Source organism: Ostrinia nubilalis, chromosome 9 (assembly GCF_963855985.1).
Source record: "Ostrinia nubilalis chromosome 9, ilOstNubi1.1, whole genome shotgun sequence".
Taxonomy (NCBI): domain Eukaryota; kingdom Metazoa; phylum Arthropoda; class Insecta; order Lepidoptera; family Crambidae; genus Ostrinia; species Ostrinia nubilalis.
Window position 1 is genome coordinate 16,294,868 of NC_087096.1, and position 15,350 is coordinate 16,310,217.

The 15,350-nt window shown below is 40.0% G+C and overlaps 2 protein-coding genes across 2 annotated transcripts in view; one reads left to right on the forward strand and one right to left on the reverse strand.

Moving 5' to 3' along the window:
- Positions 1–1,595: 1,595 nt before the first annotated feature.
- On the forward strand, positions 1,596–3,047 carry LOC135074745 (autophagy protein 12-like). The gene is made up of 3 exons (XM_063969115.1): positions 1,596–1,821; positions 2,211–2,347; positions 2,677–3,047. The coding sequence occupies exons 1-3, from the start codon at positions 1,719–1,721 to the stop codon at positions 2,797–2,799; spliced, it is 363 nt and encodes a 120-aa protein (XP_063825185.1). The 5' UTR covers positions 1,596–1,718; the 3' UTR covers positions 2,800–3,047.
- A 995-nt stretch (positions 3,048–4,042) lies between these two features.
- The window catches only part of LOC135074869 (cilia- and flagella-associated protein 52), a 38,465-nt gene continuing 27,157 nt past the window's right edge, over positions 4,043–15,350 (reverse strand). Inside the window, exons 11-17 of the mRNA XM_063969250.1 lie at positions 14,821–14,972; positions 12,742–12,886; positions 12,293–12,385; positions 11,470–11,613; positions 6,685–6,846; positions 5,406–5,538; positions 4,043–4,200 (exon numbers count right to left, since the gene is read on the reverse strand). Coding sequence (XP_063825320.1) covers positions 4,136–4,200; positions 5,406–5,538; positions 6,685–6,846; positions 11,470–11,613; positions 12,293–12,385; positions 12,742–12,886; positions 14,821–14,972 — 894 coding nt within the window. The 3' untranslated portion in view covers positions 4,043–4,135. The remainder of the gene's footprint in view (positions 4,201–5,405; positions 5,539–6,684; positions 6,847–11,469; positions 11,614–12,292; positions 12,386–12,741; positions 12,887–14,820; positions 14,973–15,350) is intronic.

The window sequence follows — 15,350 nt, forward strand, 5'->3', positions numbered from 1 at the left end:
CCCTACCTCTCTTTTTAGTGTGAACTGTAGTATTGCTATCTTCTGATTTAAATCTCCTTGTAAATTCTTCGAAATAGCCAATTCACTAACCAAATCAGAAGTTAAACAAATAAATAATTAATATTTGAAACTAAGATTACCTAGTTAAATAAAAAATCACAAAATTGTCGGCCATTTGGGCTTAATGTGTTGGCGAATCAGGGAATTACAATCCCAATTCCTGGGTAATCGGTACCATGTGGCAACATCGGCCCAATCCGGCCCATCATGGCGGTTGTTTACTATTTTGTTTATTAAGCAGTTAATTTCGTTTGAGATTGTTTACAGGAAATAATCATTGTTTTATCACAAGAATTGGTGCAAAATTTTGTAGTGCGTGGTTGCGGTAGTACGTGGTGTCCTGGAAGTGACACAAGATTCCACGCGTAAGTGTTTATTTCTTGATTTCCGACATTGGATCATTGTAAACATTTTTCACATTTTTTACAGTAATTTGTTCCTAAAACGTTTTACCAGTAATTACACTTATCATTTTTAATGATACCTATGTCAAGAAATAAAGATTTTACATTGGTTTCATTGAATTTGAGCAATTTTATATTTTTTGTTTATTTAGAAAGAGCAAGTCTGCCCACAGAGAGCGAGATAGTGATACTTAGTTTGTGCTTCAAGTAGGTATTCGGAGTGTGGCCTCCATTTTTATCTGTAGCTTCATGCATGAAGCTAAAGATAAAAATGGAGGGCAAAGTTGGAACAAAAACTTGAGTCAAATACCTACTTATATCTATCTCGCTCTCTGCGGCCCTACCTCTCTTTTTAGTGTGAACTGTAGTATTGCTATCTTCTGATTTAAATCTCCTTGTAAATTCTTCGAAATAGCCAATTCACTAACCAAATCAGAAGTTAAACAAATAAATAATTAATATTTGAAACTAAGATTACCTAGTTAAATAAAAAATCACAAAATTGTCGGCCATTTAGGCTTAATGTGTTGGCGAATCAGGGAATTACAATCCCAATTCCTGGGTAATCGGTACCATGTGGCAACATCGGCCCAATCCGGCCCATCATGGCGGTTGTTTACTATTTTGTTTATTAAGCAGTTAATTTCGTTTGAGATTGTTTACAGGAAATAATCATTGTTTTATCACAAGAATTGGTGCAAAATTTTGTAGTGCGTGGTTGCGGTAGTACGTGGTGTCCTGGAAGTGACATAAGATTCCACGCGTAAGTGTTTATTTCGTGATTTCCGACATTGGATCATTGTAAACATTTTTCACATTTTTTACAGTAATTTCTTCCTGAAACGTTTTACCAGTAATTACACTTATCATTTTTAATGATACCTATGTCAAGAAATAAAGATTTTACATTGGTTTCATTGAATTTGAGCAATTTTATATTTTTTGTTTATTTAGAAAGAGCGAGTCTGCCCACAGAGAGCGAGATAGTGATACTTAGTTTGTGCTTCAAGTAGGTATTCGGAGTGTGGCCTCCATTTTTATCTGTAGCTTCATGGCTTCATGGCTGTCACCAGCTGTCACTGTCACTGTCAGTCATCCACTTTAGACATACTCTCTAATCTGTGGTCATCCAGCTGATCCTCCAGCCAATGAAAAATTATAGAAACAAAAAAATATTCTAATAAACAGATAAAAGTGGTTGTTTGGGGTACAATAAAATAAAAAAAGTCCCGATTATTGAATTTTCAAACAAGAATGGCGGACGAGAAGCAAGCAGAAGAAGCTTCCATAACATCAGATATCAAAGCTGATGGTGACAAAGAGAACTGTGAAACAGGGAAGTCAGACAAAGTTAAAGGTAAGTAATAAATAATTATTTTTTGCCTTAGAGAAACAGTCACCTTAAGCCTTTATTAATAAAAACATCTGGATCTGACCAATATGATTACCACATCTTGTAAACATTCATGAAATGCAACAAACACATTTTGAGTTTGACTTTGAATATTACAAATTACAACAGTAACCTACTTAAATAAGACTGAATAGGTTATTATTACCTATTTACTAAGTAAGCGACCTTCACAATAGATAAAACTATTTACGATCATATAAATTGAAGTCAATATCAGACTCAAATACAAAATAATAATATTATCATGAATACTGTGTATTTATAAAATCTTTGGATAGAAAGTGACGAAATAATTATTAATGACCATAATGACATGCTATATTGTGTTTCAGTTGATATTTTACTAAAAGCAACTGGCAATGCTCCAATAATGAAGAAAAAGAAATGGGCAGTTGATGCTGAAAAGCCTATCGGTTGGATAATGGAGTTCGTCAAGAAATACCTCAAACTGGAGCCTGATGAAAAACTGGTAATTTATTACTTTGTTGTACCTATTTGTCCTATGTAGCTTTTTTATACCATGTAGCTTAGAAACTTTGATAACATAAAAAATCCAAAATCTGCTGCAAATGCTGCAATACAGTATCAGCACTGCTGAGGGCAGCAGCAGAGTTCAGAATCGTACCTTTATGTTACATTTTTATATGAAAAAAATGCAATATTATTCATTGATTTGGAACCACTATGAAAAAATAAATTTTAAATTGCCAGTTGCTTAACTTCTTGGATCCTTTGTTAATAATCCTTCCTTTCCCTTATTTATTAAAATTACATAGTAATAATATTTTTTGTTTTCAGTTCCTGTACGTTAATCAGACATTTGCACCATCCCCTGATCAGATAGTGAAGAATTTATATGAGTGCTTTGGTACTGACGGCAAATTAGTGTTACATTACTGCAAAAGTCAAGCATGGGGCTGAATGGTGGTTATGTTGGACTGAACTATCTATATTATGAAAATCATGAGGCAAGGAAGGGACTGTACCCTAAAATTACTCAAGAAGCCATAGCATGTCCCTTTAGTATATAATTCGTTTTCAATCAATGGTAAGAACCTTTATTTCTATGCATAACATTCCTTTCAGAGGTTTTCCACTTTTCTTTAAGATTTTGACACAAATTATTGATTGTACCTATCTGAAATTCCTGTATGATTGGTAAATTGGGATTCTAATGCTTCAAGAAAAAAATATATCTACTACAAAAACATATTAATGTTACTTTAGTTTTGGGGTACTTTCTTAAGTCATAAATGTTACAAAAAGTTAAATATTTAATTAGGAAATTGCAGCTTGGGCTAGTCATGACGGCTTCTAATTGTAATACTTATATTACAATTTATGAATTTTATACATACCTACTATGATGGCTCTAAACTCGCCATATTACATGTAGTTATGTGCTTAAATGTACTTGCTTTTTTCTAGACCTTTTAAATCATTCAACACTTTTACTAATTCGATCCTGGCTTGTTGAGATTTTGACAAGGTTTTTAGTTCTATCTAACAAAAATCATCTTTTTATATTGTATACCCTTGTACTGTATAAAACAATCGACCATATTTCCATACAGTTAAATATGAAATTATTTCAATTGTTTCCTTGTCTTGCTTAATATCAATATTATTGTAACTCAAGGGACTTGTAAAAGAATACCTAATGTTTATGAACATACAGTTTAGAAAGTTTGATATATACCATGTTATAAAGAAAATTCTGCAGGTCTATCTCTTTTGACTTCAGCGTTTGTAAATACTGAGAGATACAGATAGAGCTGACTGAGTGAGAGTATCATTTTACCGAGTTGACCTACATTTTATAAGTTTATGATAGTCTCATCCACGAAGACGCGCTCCACCATTCTTCCGCTAATGTTTGAGTGTTATCGGTACACGCTAAATCATCCATGAGTGCACACGCACACTACAATAAGGGATAATGACGCTCGGATCTCCCCGCACTTCCCTCGACCAAAAATTGGTGGGACGCGTCTTCGTGGTTGAAACGTTCTATGCCTATGTGTTGTTTTTAAATGTGTGTATGCTATAAGAAGGAAAAATATGAAAAGCATTTTATGAATGTGATATTATTGTAAATAAAATATAATTTGTAAGATAATGTAACGTTTTTACGTCACCATTACACCCAATAAATAAATCAAAATTTTGGAAAAATACAAATTTATTAATAAATTAATATAATAATAATACAATTTGGTGCGGGATTGGAACACATCGTTTCAACAGTCGTCTCTTCCTATTTTTTATCCCCTCCACCGCTGCTCACGTACTCTTTGCTTGTAGTCCTCGTGGGAAGATTGTCTGTAACAATAAATTGATATTTACAGGGTTACTCACAACACAACAACAATAAGCATCCATCTACTATTACTACTGGTTGGGTTATTTTTTTATTTTTCAAGTTGTTCATGTTTTCTTTTTGTTTTTATTAGGAATCTTTGACTTGTGATCTCTTCACTTCAGGTCTGTTCATCTCCGCGAGTTTACATCGAAAACAAAACACGCACGATGGTCCACCTACAGGATACTATTCGACAAGGCCTCACATACGAGCGAACATTGACTCACGCACGCGTATTCTTGTGTATAGTTCCAAAATACTGAACTGTCCTATCCATGACATTGACAGCGGGGCGCCACCGTCAATACCGGATCGCTGGTTCCGATTTTTGCCATGTTGGAAACCATTTAGTTGAACGATGGTAGCGCCCCCCTGTCATTGAGTTTGGTGGGACAGTTCAGCTTGGGTCATCTATATTATGGAAGAAAATAATGTGCAGTATTTAACTGCCTAAATAATAATAAAAACACAGAATGTACTTTTTTAAGTTGCCTCAAGACACAGAGGTAAATAAGTAGTTAATATTATTCATGATAATTCATGCTAAATCCTCAGGCTAAATCATGTATTTCCTCCGCCATTTTCCGCAGTTTGGCACCTCACGTCACATCATTTTACCGAAGTCAGCCCTATAGCTTCGGCGCAGTGCCGATCACTGACGTTTGTCAACAAAATGGTGCTCGACTCTTGAGACAGGCTAAATTACACCATATTGTTAATGACATTGAGCATACATTTTTTTAAATACCTTCGCGAAGTAAAACTTCTGTACGTAGTACTTATTATTATTCTGTGACTTAACTCTGTTTCTTTACCAATGCTCATCGCGTGAGCTATTTATATGCCCACGCTAGAAATGCAACTGGACCTCTTGGGAGTACTTGGGCGTAGTGCCCCTGGGAAGAATTGGGCGTGGCCTTATTTCTTCTCCATCGCTTTATTACTTTTATTTCCGAGCTCATCTCCAAATTACCCTCGGGATTTCCAACCAGGTAATCCGGGACAACCAGTGAAGGTTAATAAAGCTTTATTGGGAGGCCAAGCTGTAGATCCTGGCTATACAGGAGTTGCAGCGATGGGAAAGTGTGGTGGTATAAGCACTATATATATAAACTCGCGGAGATGAACAGGCCTGGTATAAGTCCCGTTTTTGTTTTCTACTTACCTCCGGGCGGACGGCAACATTTAGTTCCCGTTTTGGGCGTACTGCCCTTGGAAGACGGCTTCTTAGTCACGTCGCAGGGACAGCACGAATGTACGCTGCTGCGTGTCGTGTCCATCGCTTCTATCTTCTCCACCTGCACATAATAATCAGGTATCATCAATGTATTTAATTTTGATAACGCCATATTAATTATGTAGTTGCAGCCTTGGTCAGAAACAGATTACCCTGGTGTTAGATTTAGAATCACCATAAGCACAAAATAACATGGTTAAAGGAGACCGAGGACGGAAACATGCCCTCTGAACTCCGAAGCACAGTCATATTGTTTTCGAAAAATAAGATTCAAGCAAGTCGGGACAATAATCATGAAAGTGACTGACGATTTGTGTCCCATCATCATCAAACTCAGAAACAGATCCAGATCTGGAGAGCCCAACGTAAAGTTTCTAGACAAAATTAAGCCTTAATTTCTAATTTCGAGCTTCGTAGTTTTTTTTCCTCCTCTTGGCCTGTATCTCACCTGATGGTAAGTGATGATCAGGCCGAAGGTGGAAGCGAGCTTCACCCGGAATCCTTAACCACGGAGGAACTGGCTATCTTACCTCTAACTGCCGGAACACAACAATGCTGTTAACATTGTTGTTATGGCGACAGACTTAGGTAAGATGGTGGTAGCTAGCCAGGCGGACTTAGAACAAGCCCTACCACCAACCAAACCGAACAGAAAAATCTGCCCCCACTGGGAATAGAACCCGGGACCTTTGCGTCTGAAGTAGGTGGTCTTATCACTAGACCACAGAGGCGGTTAAATCTTATCAGCGCTCGCGCAACGTCGACGGGGCGCTGGCTCATCGTGCGCTGACGCAACTGTTTGTTTTCCGGGCAAGTAACGCAACTCCCTCACCACACTGTTGCGTTACTTCCCCTTACCAATTTTATTGTAGTTTATTACACAACTCTATGTGAAAATTACCATAACCTGTATTCTTCCTTAGTCTGGTCTGTGAGCACGTAGAATTTTGTCCAATGACCCCAAGCTACCCATCCTTATCGCTCGCGCGTAATTATGTTGCTGTCGCGCTCGCACACTCACTGCGGGTGCCAGTCGCACAGTCGCGACAGCAATATAATTACGCGCGAGCAATTAGGATGGGTAGCTAGTGGTCATTGGACCAAATTCTACGTGCTCACGGACCAGGCTTTAGCTAGTGGTCATTGGACAAAATTCTACGTGCTCACAGACCGCGGCTTTAGAAAGTGTTTTTTTTTTCATTTATACCTTAGAAGGAGCAGCGGGTATCTTGACAGGGCGGTCGCCGGCGGCCTTCTGTGCCGGCTTCTCAGACAGGGGCAGCTTAAGCTCGTCCTGCAGGGCCTTCGGGCTCTGCGGCAGGCTCTTGAGGCCTGCGCTAGGCGGCGCCTGCGGCTTGCTCAGGTATATCTGGGGTTTTATATTAAGAGCCATTTCACAAAAATATTCCGCGCGAATTTAGGTAAAAGCTGTCAACGCAACGTCAAAAGAGTAAAAAGAACGCTGAAATGGACAAAAAAATCTTGAGCCGTGACCGTATTAAGACTTGATTTAAGTTATAAATAAGGTAGAATGAGGTATTCAAACTTGATAAATTAATTTAAATTTTTAATAGAGTTTATTAAGTATTTTATATTTCGATTCATAATGAAACACGAATACCTAGGTATAATATGTAAAATATATATTAAGTACAAAATAAAGACAGTCACATAGTGAAAAAAAAATCTGCCCCCTTACAGCTCCATCATCGGACCCTGGATACGAAATATTCGTCAAGGCGAATCACACAAGCCCAAACTCCATAGGGTTCTATTGTTTTGTTACGGAGGTGGCCATTGCATCTCCTCCAGATCCATTATCAGACAGAGCTAAGAAATAAATAAATAAATATTATTATAAGTAAACAAATAACTAAAATAATTCATCTTACTATCTTACTTCTTACTAGTCTTACTAATATTATAAATACGGAAGTTTGTGTGGATGTCTGGATGTTTGTTACACTTTCACGCAAAAACTACTGAACAGACTTTGATGAAACTTTACAGTACAGTACAGCAGTACTAGGCAGTGTGTGTTCAACTATCACTCGGGTCGGACGTTCCTATCGCAAGACCTTTGGTTCACTCAGTTCCTCAGTTATTATTAGTGCTGTGTGTAGTGGATTTCATTTTGCCTGAGACCTACGCCATGAACCCTGAACCAGAAGACCCTGTCGCCAGCGACAGCGACGCTCATCCATCCCTGGCGTCGACCAGAATAACAATGTATAGGCTATAATTTATGACGATCTGTGACAAACTAAATTTCAAGCGGGTGAAGCCGCGGGCAATACTACATATTTTATTTAATTTTCATACTAGCTTTTTGCCCGCGACTTCTTCTGCGATGAAGTGGAAAATGGTTCTAATAGAATTAAAATATTCTAAGAAAATTAATTTTGTTAAATGATTATATTTTTTGATATAAAATCTACAAATTATTATGTTTAAATATTTGAATACTTACAAAATTATGAGATCTTTCTAAAACAAAATTAAAACACTACACCTTCCGCAGATTTCTTTGTAAACAATGTTTTTTTGTTTTTCCTTCAGGTGCTAAAATCACCAGGCTATTGTGTGCGCATACTCTGGAGTATTCCACATACAACTGGTCGTCGGAGAAGCATAGATTTCCTTTAAGTCTACTCCCGCTAAAATATGGAACTCCTCTAAAACTCGTGAGGGCGCCAACACTTGCTTTTGTATCGAAAATTAGTATGAGCAGCTGCGCACGCGGTTGCCCGTTGCAGCCTCTATGCAACCACACTGTTTTAAACCGTGGTCCCTAAGCATGAGATGGGAAACTGCACTCTCTTGAATTCTCTTGAATTTGATGGTGTTAGGGGAATCCTAGGAATGAATACAGTCTTTCCAATGGAATCTCCTCATCAATATTGCGAAATTGCGAGTTGCAATGCAATGTTACGTTTTCACTCTTGTTATTTTATTGTAATCTGACCTTGATTTTTCAAACACGTGTCAAAATAAAAAAAATAATTTAAATCAAAAGTACTAAGGAATATTTCATTGATATCAACTCAGAAACAAGCACAGATCACAGAAACTAAAGGGAAATGTGACAAGGGACAAATTGGAACATATTGCTTGTGAAAGCAATGATGACAGTAGCGACGTCATTATGTAAACAGTTTATATTGCTTGCATAGTACTAAAGATTATTCGAACGTTGAATACTGATACCGCAGTGGATAATGAGCACATAATTTGATTTCTTTGTGTGTGTGAATTTCTAATACGACACTGAGTTTCGAACTCAGCGCATTACTTAGCATCTCTCTATATTTCTATGGAACCAAGTTATCTCCAAAATAACATTCCACACCTTTTTAACCTACTCAGGTAATAATTTTAATAAAATACGAAGCACGTCATCTATCAATAGGATATAAAATATGTATATTTTAGAAGTTAATAAATTATGCATAAAATATAAACACTTTAGAAGTTTAGTTAAATCGTAGAATTTCTGAAAAACAAGTACTAAAATCGTACTGAAAAAAAAGGATTAATAATATTTATGTTATCTAATTTATTTATTAAACGTCGAATTTTATCAAAGATTTTGGACTAAAGTTTTTGAAAATATTTTTCTATGTAGGCTCATAGAAAAAAATTAGGATTCTATATCGTGAAAGAATTTTTTTCCGGAGCCTATTGCCTCCAAACAAACAAACAAACAATTAAATCTTTCCTCTTTTATTAGTATAGATTTAACAACAAAGCTTTCTCGAAACAAAACGCTTCTTTTTCTTCTTCACGAAACAAAACTCAAAGCGGATAAATAAATAAACAAATCTTTGGACAATTTCACAGCGCCATCTAGTCCAAAAGTAGGCAACCAATATGCTTGTGTTAAGGGTGCTAGCATAATGGATATACTTTTTTATAATTTATTTATTTATTATATTTATAGTTACACCCAGATCCGTCAAAGAAATTAAAATTCATCATTTCAATTTCTGCTCGGCCGGCCGACTCGAAACAGCCTCTCGGCATAGTATCAAATGTATTTGGTCGCCGTACAAATCACCGCTTCACGACACGAACGCACGTAAACGTCACGGCGGGAAAAATGACACAGGTCCTGCCTTGACGGGCGCTCGCGCCATACTAATCGATGTCGGCTTGCGCATTGTAATTTATACTGATATTCACATCAATATTTTGACAAAGTGGTTACTAATATTTAAACAATAACTGTAGAAATCAATTCTACAATGAATATTCTTTATTTTGGGATACTTTTATTACAGTTATTGCTGTGTTTTTAAACCAAAAACCACGATCAAAATGTGACGTTAATCTTCAAATTTGCCAAATTATTTTTAGATTTTACTCAATAATGGTAATGAAATTCAAGAATCTATTTCATTAATGGACTACAAGAATATATGTCCGATGATTACTATATATTTTTAAGCTTATTATATGAGCATAAATAATAGATACAGGACTTTGAAAATGAGTCTGCGGCAATTTTTCCGTAAAATGGTTGTGGGAGATGGGGCACTGTGAATCAAGCAAAAGAGTTTTAGTAAATCCTTTTCATTAATGGTCAACACCAAGGATTGACCTATCTTTCGCAGTTATTAAATAATATCTGGGTGTTGCTTAAGATAGTAATTCATGCTTCCAAAATCTTAGAAATTCGCACGAAAATGTAAAATGGCTCTTAAACAAGTTTCAGGGAAGAGCGCTGGAGTGAGGTTAGGTAAGCCATCGTTTCAGCCAAATGACGTCTACTGCTAGACAAAGGTACGATGCCCATTGACCGGCGCGCGTCGGAGCACTTACACGGCCGTAAAGAAAATATTATTTTATTAACAGTTCTTAGAGTCGTAATTGCTTACAACTGATTAAGTGACATTTCTGTCATTAATGTTCGTCCGGATTGACCGGACGCGCTCCGCCGCGCGCCGGTCAATGGGCATCGTACCAAAGGCTTCTCCCAAAGATTTCTACCGTAGCTGCGTAGGCCATATTATTATAGAATTAAAGCTTCCATCGTATCAAGTATCAACCAAATGAATGACGTCCACTGCTAGACAAAGGTTTCCCAAAGATTCTACCAGGTAGGTCAAATTATTACAGAATTCAAACTTCCATCGTATCAACCAAATGAATGACGTCCACTGCTAGACAAAGGTCTTTCAAAGATTCTACCAGGTAGGTCAATTTATTTTATTACAGAATTCAAACTTCCATCATTTCAGCCAAATGACGTCCACTGCTAGACAAAGGCTTCTACTAAAGATTTCCACCAGGTAGGCCATATTATTAGGCAGGGAACCCCGCTTAAACACATTTCATTTGTTGAAATGGCAGCACGTCACCGCGCCTACGTGCCCAGTCCCACGCGTGGGCTAGTGTCCCACGCGACATACCTCGGGCACGCGCCACACGATGATGCTTCCGGCGGCGCACGCGCTGACACGAAGCGCGCGTGACGTCACCGCGCCCGCGTGTCCAGTCCCACGCGTGGGCTAGTGTCCCACGCGACATACCTCGGGCACGCGCCACACGATGATGCTCCCGGCGGCGCACGCGCTGACCACGAGCGCGCGTGACGTCACCGCGCCCGCGTGCCCAGTCCCACGCGTGGGCTAGTGTCCCACGCGACATACCTCGGGCACGCGCCACACGATGATGCTTCCGGCGGCGCACGCGCTGACACGAAGCGCGCGTGACGTCACCGCGCCCGCGTGTCCAGTCCCACGCGTGGGCTAGTGTCCCACGCGACATACCTCGGGCACGCGCCACACGATGATGCTCCCGGCGGCGCACGCGCTGACCACGAGCGCGCGTGACGTCACCGCGCCCGCGTGCCCAGTCCCACGCGTGGGCTAGTGTCCCACGCGACATACCTCGGGCACGCGCCACACGATGACGCTCCCGGCGGCGCAGGCGCTGACACGAAGCGCGCGTGCCCAGTCCCACGCGTGGGCTAGTGTCCCACGCGACATACCTCGGGCACGCGCCACACGATGATGCTCCCGGCGGCGCAGGCGCTGACCACGAAGCGCGCGTCGGGGCTGAAGCGGCAGCACGTCACCGCGCCCGCGTGTCCTAATCCCACGTGAGTGTAGATGCCTTCCTGGTACTTCCATAGCTAAACAAAAGAAACAACGCTCTTAGGCGGGTTTTAGAATCACGCTGACCGCTCGCTGATCGTCGGCGCTGACAGATCAATATGTATGTAATTGAAGGGAACGTTCCTGAGTGACGCTGATCGCTCGGCGCACACGCTTCATACATTTCAGCTGTCAGCGCTGACGGTCAGCGTGACTCTAAAACCAGCCTAAAAGCGCTTTCGAATTTAGGCTAAGAACTCACTAAGACACTGGTACAAAATTTTCGCGCGGGCGAAAACCGCCGAGGCTGCGGTTACCGCGGCCCGCGCGATTCTACCGCGCCCGCTGCGGGCGAAAACCACGTCGTGAGTTGTGCATTAGTTTTTACATAAGTATCTGCATTCTACAGAAGCTGCGGGCCCGCAACCGCCGCGGGCGCGGGTGAAAATCGCGCCATGAGTTGTTAGCCTTAGGCGATTTAGCAGCGCGACAAACGCGCGACAGACGTACTACCGAAAATTTCATACTAAGTATGTGCCAGCGGATGCATGCTTTCACATTTTAAAAACGCCGCTGTCGCGCTGCAGTCGAGCTACTAACGCCCTAATGTGAAAGCGCACTTATTGATGATGGAGACCACGTCTTGGCAAGTAAGAATAGATTAATTTGACTTTAAAAAGAGGATGAAAATAAACCGAAGATAAAAGATGAGTATACCTTGACAGTCTGATCGTTTCCACCGGTGACGAATAGTTCACCGTTTGTCGTGATGTGAAGTCCGTTGATGGCTCCTGCTTTACTGGCTTCCAGCTGAAATATAATAATAATATATTTTATTTTAACAAGGGCTCCAGTAATTTTGTCGTAAACATATCCCTACTAACCACTCTCAACTAAGCATATTATCATACAGTTATTCGCCACACCTGTTATGCAAAATCTGATGATGGGTGATGACCTCACCAAATGACCATTCAAACGGCAGAAGAAACAAAAAGCTGGTTCATCACTAAGGTTCGCGTCAAGCGGCCGCCTCGACCTGCGGCTGCTTTAATCTGAGTGAGACACGAGTCGCAGTTTTTGACGGTTTTTGCGTGCGCTCAACCTTAGTCTGTCTCGAAAAGAGGCTGCTCAAGTGGATTTGAGGCTGAAGAGACGCCACTGACCTCCCTAGCGAGATTCCCGCTGCCGGTCTCCCAGTAAGCCACGCGGCGGTCGGTGCCGCCCGTCAGCAATTGCGAGCCTTGGGGCTCGAAGCAGATGCACATGAACAGAGTATTCGCGTACATCACTTGCCGGCGGGACAGCGAGCTGGAATTAAAAATATGAGCGATTTGTACCTTTTTTTTTTATGTGACAGGAGGCAAACGAGCAGACGGATCACCTGATGGTAAATGATTACCGTCGCCCATAGACACCCGCAGACCCAGGGGCGTTACAGGTGCGTTGCCGGCCTTTAAGGTGAAGATACGCTCTCCTCTTGAAAGCTAATTTAATGTAAATCGGTGCAGCGGTCTAAGCGTTCAAAGGCCATAGACACCGGCCTTTACTGCTGCAACTCCTGTGTAGCCAGGACCAACAGCTTGACCGCCAATAAAAATCCAAGCAGTGAATGCTATGTTTACCCTACGTACCACCTACTGTTAATTATGAAAAATCTAAAACGTTAAAATAACGGTATCGTTGTGGCCAATGAGATGCTGTCATAGTGACATTGACGTAATGTCAATATCACACTAGGATCAAACGTCAGAATAGAAGAGGGACGCGCGGAGACGACTCCGCGCGCTTTTGTGCTAAGTGATGAATTGTATAGCCTGACCAGGAACATAAAAACCCTCGCCATGTTGCGGAAAACTAATGGTACTAATTTCTTTTAATGGCAACAGTAACTGAAAACTTCATTGACATGTCACCTTGCATGTCAGTCTATTGCTGTCAAAGTGTAAACAAACTTTATTTTAAATGCGCGCAATTGATTTTGTGAATTAAATTGCTAAAATCTTTTTATAGTCGTGAAAGAAAAGTGGTTCACAATGTGTTAAAGTATTTGTCGAAGAGAAATACTAAGGGTTCGGACAATATTTTCATTGAATAATTTTTCCGACAAGGGTGTCAAATTGACTGACATGTTTATCGTATAGTACAGTCCACTATGAAAATTAGCTGTTGTTTGTTTCAACTACCTATTTTAAAGTTTTTTATCACTTTCTAAGTGTTGAATTTTATGGAATTGGGAAAGAAGTAAGTACCGAGTTTTAAGCGTTCATGAGCAGACATTGCAGTTGAATATTCAAGTTCTGAATTTGATTATTGATGAATAATAAAATAAATCCTACTAGCTCGATTGATGTTTTAATTTAATTTATTTAAACCAGGTTACCTATAATAATATTTTTTCGTTAATTTATGAAAATATCAAATTAGCCCGTAATCCTGAATCCTGATACATAAAGTAAGCCTATTAATTTAACACAGGTATGACTGTACTCAGTGTTGCACTATCAAATGCAATTGACGCGCCTCTATGCCAGGGTTTTTATGTTCCTGGTCAGGCTATAATTAAAATAAGGCAATATAATGTGAAAGTTGAGTATTCAGTTTTTTATTTATGAGAATACATCGACCGGCCTATAATAGTACTTTGTGCCAAGCTGAAGTGGAGAAGGATAGCCTCGTCATCAGAAATCGGGGCTCGTGATGTAAAGCACTGCTACAAATGCTGAGTCGATGAACCACCTCATTCGTAACTCTAACCTTAACCAGTGTTTTTATGAATGGAGTTTGATAGACTTGGCGTTTGTATAGTATGCAACCCAGCCTATCATTATCATCAATCAGGTCATTTGGGCTTCACTCCAAGAAACACGATTCTCTCCAATGAGGGCTATCGTTTTTATACTTAACAGTTGGCACCCCTGGCGATTGACAGGACCTTACTCTACAGTGGCGCCATCTTGATGAGTGCAAATGCGATAGTCCTCCTACCACTTTAGCGCTCACCAGTTGGTGCTACTGTCTTCGCTACTAGCAAGTGACAGGACCTTACACTACAGTGGCGCAAACTGGTGAGCGCTAAAACGATAGCCCTCATTGACCAGAGACAAATGAAGAATTTGGCCTACACTCCCCACACTGGCCAGGTTAAGCCTAAGAGATAAGCGTGAGTATTGTGAAGTTGTCCAAGGTCTACAATCACGGGGTTGCGAAAAACTAAAAAGAAGAAAGAAAAATAATCATCTCACATCAGATCCCAGATGATGGCGGAGCCGTCAGTCCCCGCGCTGACGGCCTCGGTGTCGTTGGGTGACACCTGGATGGCCGACACCGGGCTTTTGTGCTCTTTTAACACTTTCTTCAGGCTCTGGCACTCCGGCCGGATGTCCCACACGCGGACCTGTCCATTATTTGATATAAATTAAGCACAGAGTTGAGATTCTCCAATTTACTGCCTCGAAGGGACTTTAAGAGCCATTTCACAAAAATATTCCGCGCGAATTTAGGTAAAAGCTGTCAACGCAACGTCAAAAGAGTAAAAAGAACGCTGAAATGGACAAAAAAATCTTGAGCCGTGACCGTATTAAGACTTGATTTAAGTTATTAATTTTAAGGTAGAATGAGGTATTCAAACTTGATTAATTAATTTAAATTTTTAATAGAGTTTATTAAGTCTTTTATATTTCGATTCATAATGAAACACGAATAGGTATAATATGTAAAATATATATTAAGTACAAAATAAAGACAGTCACATAGTGAAAAATAAATCTGCCCC

What these genes read in the sequence shown, in the direction of transcription:
- LOC135074745 (XM_063969115.1), top strand. Translation starts at nt 1,719, where the DNA reads ATGGCGGACGAGAAGCAAGCAGAAGAAGCTTCCATAACATCAGATATC. An exon ending in GAAGTCAGACAAAGTTAAAG is followed by an intron (nt 1,822 to 2,210) that starts GTAAGTAATAAA and finishes ATTGTGTTTCAG; the next exon opens with TTGATATTTTACTAAAAGCA. An exon ending in TGGAGCCTGATGAAAAACTG is followed by an intron (nt 2,348 to 2,676) that starts GTAATTTATTAC and finishes TTTTGTTTTCAG; the next exon opens with TTCCTGTACGTTAATCAGAC.